Below are 5000 nucleotides of genomic sequence, written 5' to 3' on the forward strand. Positions count from 1 at the left end.
CCGCTGTCATTAAAGAACACCCGCCTTGACATCAAGACAGTAAAAGATTAAACCCGAAGAACTTTAAGTACAGCAACACGAATATACACAACTAATCACATGAAGTAGGTGACGTGCAATAAAGCACCAAAGACGACCCTGGTAACATATAATCTTCATGAACTCAAACAGGTACATTATCAACTGAATTCATCATTAGTTAGGTATGTCCTTGAGACTGTATTTTATCTTCTGTTTTTTAACAGTTCTTAAAAGCACACTCCTTCAGCGATCATGATCGTTTAACCAACTACACATCTGTTCAAGCTGTTACATGTGATACGAGCATCTTTCTACTCAGACATATACCAAAAATCAACAGTTCTATCAAAATAGGACATTTTTGATTAAAATCAATTTCTTAACAAAAACTACTATCCGTCGCGATATAACCTTGAATGGTTGAAAACGACGTTAAACACCAAATAAAGAAAGAAAGAAAGAAAAACTACTATTGGTTTTTAAACAAATCAAATTATCAAGAACTCAGGATGTTCATTTTTGGTACGTGACCAAGTGGCGGTATGGTCTTATTCCATGTAACAGCCTGACCAGATCTGAGACGATGAGCTGAACTGTTTTCACGGGAAAGAAGCGTTTCTTTAAAGGAGGCGGTGTGCATTACCACTTGCACAAGACTAAGATGCAGTGTATCTTTAAGATAAAAAGGAGGATGATCAACGAGGTCAAGGTCACCGAAAAACTTTCTTCTTCCCAACGAAAAGCAGCCACAGCTTGATTTGCCGATTACATCGCTTTTAGTCTGGATGAACCTGCTTCAGAGGTGAGATTTAATGTTGCTAATGCAACTGTTTATAAGTGTGTTCATTGTCTTCGCGGACAAACAGTTGAAAATTCCGTCTGTTCTCATTCTGTGGTGCATTCTTTAAAAGTGTTTATTAATTGTGCAGTTTAATATCAAACACTGCATTCGTTTTGTTCTTTCTTTGGTGCGCACGTTCGCATATTTTTGTTTTTCATTTCTTTGTTCGTTTGCTAGTAAATGATTCTCACTCCACAAAAAAGAAAAAAAAAAAAGGAAAAAGAAGAACAAAAATGAATGAAGCTACTGATAGTACACGAAGCACTAATTGTGAATGTCAAAAGCTTGCGATTTTTATGAGAGCGACTGAACTCACTCACTGATCATTTGTCAATCTTTTTCAGACATCTGAAACTCAAACAAGTACTAAAATGTTGCCACCGCTCAAACACCTTCTGCTGATGTTGCTGCCAGTGACTATATTGGCAGCTCCCTCCGAAGACGAAATACGGATGCTGCCAGGTCTGGCAGAGGAACCGTCGTTTAAACAGTATTCTGGCTACCTGGCTGCAACTGGAAGCAGACGACTTCACTACTGGTGAGCGAAACTTCCGAGTTTTGTGTGTGTGTGTATGTGTGTGTGTGTGTGTGTGTGTGTGTGTGTGTGTGTGTGTGTGTGTGTGTGTTTAAACTCTTATGGTCACCTTATGTTGAGAGTTTCTTGTGCCACTCCATTGCCAAGGTGCGCAGAATGACGTCGTCTTCGAGTATGTGCTAGGAATATGTGTGTTTCCAATTCCCTAGACCTTCGCTGGGAGCTCGGGTTATCTAACGCGTGTAACAGTCTATATGTAAGCACTCAGGGTGGCCCATTCAGGGTCTGCACTGGACTTTCAATCTGGGAAATACAGAAAATTAATATCCTCGACGTACCTGGGTTCAAACCCATACCGATAGTGACGAACTGGTTACAACGCCAGCACACTATCGGCTGAGCAACGCCACATTCTAAAATACAGGAGTAAAATATGACTGCCGCATACCACCACACTCTTCTTCTTCTTCTTCTTCTTCGTTCATGGGCTGAAACTCACACGTTCATTCATGTTTTTGCACGAATGGGATTTTACGTGTATGACCGTTTTTACCCCGCCATCCTTCTCAAATTGGTTTGGTGTTCATTGTTTAGATACGTTTCACGTTTTGGTTTTGTAAGCACATGAAAAAACGATGATTTTTGATGTTTTTATTCTGTCCATGCATTAACGCTTAAATCTATTAGCTTCTTCTTCTTCTTCTTCTTCTTCTTCTTCTTCTTCTTCTTCTTCTTCTTCTTCTTCTTCTTCTTCTTCTTCTTCTTCTTCTTCTTCTTCTTCTTCTTCGTTCTTGGGCTTAGACTCCCACGATCGCTCATGTTTTTATCACGAGTGGATTTTTACGTGTATGACCGTTTTTAGCCCGCCATTTAGGCAGCATACGCCGATTTCGGGGGAGGCATGCTGGGTATTTTCGTGTTTCTATAACCCACCGAACTCTGACATGGATTACAGGATCTTTTCCGTGCGCACTTGGTCTTGTGCTTGCGTTTTCACACGAAGGGGGTTAAGTCACTAGCAGGTCTGCACATAAGTTGACCTTGGAGATCGGAAACATCTCCACTCTTAACCCACCAGGCGGCAGCGACGGGGATTGGAACTCACGACCTCCAGATTAGGAGGCCGACGTCTTACCACCACGCCACTACGCCCGTCACACTCTATTAGCCACTCAACGCCTGGGAAGACTTTGAGAGTACTGTCGAGGATCGAACATAATTGGTCGCTGTCTTCATTGGCCAATACCCCAGAATGCACCAATTACGACATGATTAAATACTTGTGACCATGGAATATTTAAATGATGAATGATTCAGGTTTGTGGAGTCGGTCAACAACCCCAAGAAGGACCCAGTGGCAGTATGGCTGAACGGGGGTCCCGGATGTTCCTCTCTCTTTGGTCTTCTTGGCGAAAATGGACCTTTCAAGGTGCATGTTAGATAGAAAGAAGAGCTAGGCCATCAACAAAAAGCAAACAAACAAACAAACAAAAAAACAAACAAACACACAAACAAACAAACACACAAACAAACAAACACACAAACAAACAAACACACAAACAAACAAACAAACAAACAAATAAATAAACAATCCAACCAACCAACCAACCAACCAACCAACAAACAACTGAAGTAATGAATTAATTCAATAACTCACCGATCCTAACATAAAACAAGTCGCGTAAGGCGAAAATACAATATTTAGTCAAGTAGCTGTCGAACTCACAGAACACGTGGAATTGACAAGAAGAGCGGGGTATTCGTTGCGCTGAGAAGGATAGCACGCTTTTCTGTACCTCTCTTTGTTTTAACTTTCTGAGCGTGTTTTTAATCCAAACATATCATATCTATATATTTTTGGAATCAGGAACCGACAAGGAATAAGATGAAAGTGTTTTTAAATTGATTTGGACAATTTAATTTTGATAATAATTTTTATATATTTAATTTTCAGAGCTTGTTTTTACTCCGAATATAACATATTTATATGTTTTTGGAATCAGCAAATGATGGAGAATAAGATAAACGTAAATTTGGATCGTTTTATAAATTTTTATTTTTTTTTACAATTTTCAGATTTTTAATGACCAAAGTCATTAATTAATTTTTAAGCCACCAAGCTGAAATGCAATACCGAACCCCGGGCTTCGTCGAAGAGTACTTGACCAAAATTTCAACCAATTTGGTTGAAAAATGAGGGCGTGACAGTGCCGCCTCAACTTTCACGAAAAGCCGGATGTGACGTCATCAAAGACATTTATCAAAACAATGAAAAAAACGTTCGGGGATTTCATACCCAGGAACTCTCATGTCAAATTTCATAAAGATCGGTCCAGTAGTTTAGTCTGAATCGCTCTACACACACACACACACACAGACACACACACGCACACACGCACATACACCACGACCCTCGTTTCGATTCCCCCTCGATGTTAAAATATTTAGTCAAAACTTGACTAAATATAAAAACACATGAACAGACACACTGACGGGCAGACAGACGTACACACACGTATACACATGCATACACATATTGTTTCTAATGTTTCTATTTTGTCGATTGCTTGCTAGCGTACTTGCTTGCATGCTTTATTGATTGAGTTATTGCTTGAAGATCGGCATTACTTAATTAGAGGGTGGGTGGGTGGTGCCATGCCATAAAGTGTATTATCTGACAACATTTGAAGTGTCATACTTTTGTTAGAATAAGTCACGCTGATATTGTTAATTCAAATGTGTACTTTGTCCTGTTTATGTTTAGTGTGCATGTGATCAACAAAAAGAGTGATCACATTTAGCGGGTCTCCTAGAATCAGACCTGATTGGTCAAAATAGCCATAATTATTATGGTACACTGAAATGATTATAACTCATACTATCTGTACTTCTTATTTCATAATTTAGGTGATGGACGATGGTGCTACGCTGGAACCCAACCCTTTCTCCTGGAACAATGTAAGATCTCAGACGTTGCAGGTACCTTTAGTGTACCCTGAGAGCACCCGTTAGACACCTGGGGCGGAGCTCATTTAAATACCCAAGGTGTAGATAAGGTGCACCTTTGAGGTACTTTCTTTAGCCCTGGATTTTGTTTGTTTGTTTGCTTAACGCCCAGCCGACCACGAAGGGCCATATCAGGGCGGTGTTGCTTTGACATATAACGTGCGCCACACACAAGACAGAAGTCGCAGCACAGGCTTCATGTCTCACCAAGTCACATTATTCTGACATCGGACCAACCAGTCCTAGCACTAACCCCATAATGCCAGACGCCAGGCGGAGCAGCCACTAGATTGCCAATTTTAAAGTCTTAGGTATGACCCGGCCGGGGTTCGAACCCACGACCTCCCGATCACGGGGCGGACGCCTTACCACTAGGCCAACCGTGCCGGTTTAGCCCTGGATAGACATGCTGTTGCTGTGAAAGGATACATATCCACAGCAAGCGTTATTTGAGTGTGGGGTGTGGGGTGTGGGGGTGGTGGTGGTGGTGGTGGTGGGAGGAGGGGGGGTAGGGGTGTGTGTGGGGAGGAATACAGCGTGTTCTTCTACCAGCTGAGAGCGTCAAATCAAGATTTTGAGATGTTGTCAGTGACTCCA

The 5000-nt window shown here is 41.3% G+C and overlaps 1 protein-coding gene across 1 annotated transcript in view; it reads left to right on the top strand.

Annotated features, from left to right (window-relative positions):
• The first annotated feature begins 730 nt into the window (after positions 1-730).
• Positions 731-5000, top strand: part of LOC138973081 (lysosomal protective protein-like) — a 20286-nt gene continuing 16016 nt past the window's right edge. Inside the window, exons 1-4 of the mRNA XM_070345741.1 lie at positions 731-823; positions 1207-1400; positions 2715-2826; positions 4305-4355. Of these exons, the coding sequence (XP_070201842.1) occupies positions 1234-1400; positions 2715-2826; positions 4305-4355 (330 nt within the window). The 5' untranslated portion in view covers positions 731-823; positions 1207-1233. The remainder of the gene's footprint in view (positions 824-1206; positions 1401-2714; positions 2827-4304; positions 4356-5000) is intronic.

This window comes from Littorina saxatilis, linkage group LG8 (assembly GCF_037325665.1).
Source record: "Littorina saxatilis isolate snail1 linkage group LG8, US_GU_Lsax_2.0, whole genome shotgun sequence".
Lineage (NCBI taxonomy): Eukaryota > Metazoa > Mollusca > Gastropoda > Littorinimorpha > Littorinidae > Littorina > Littorina saxatilis.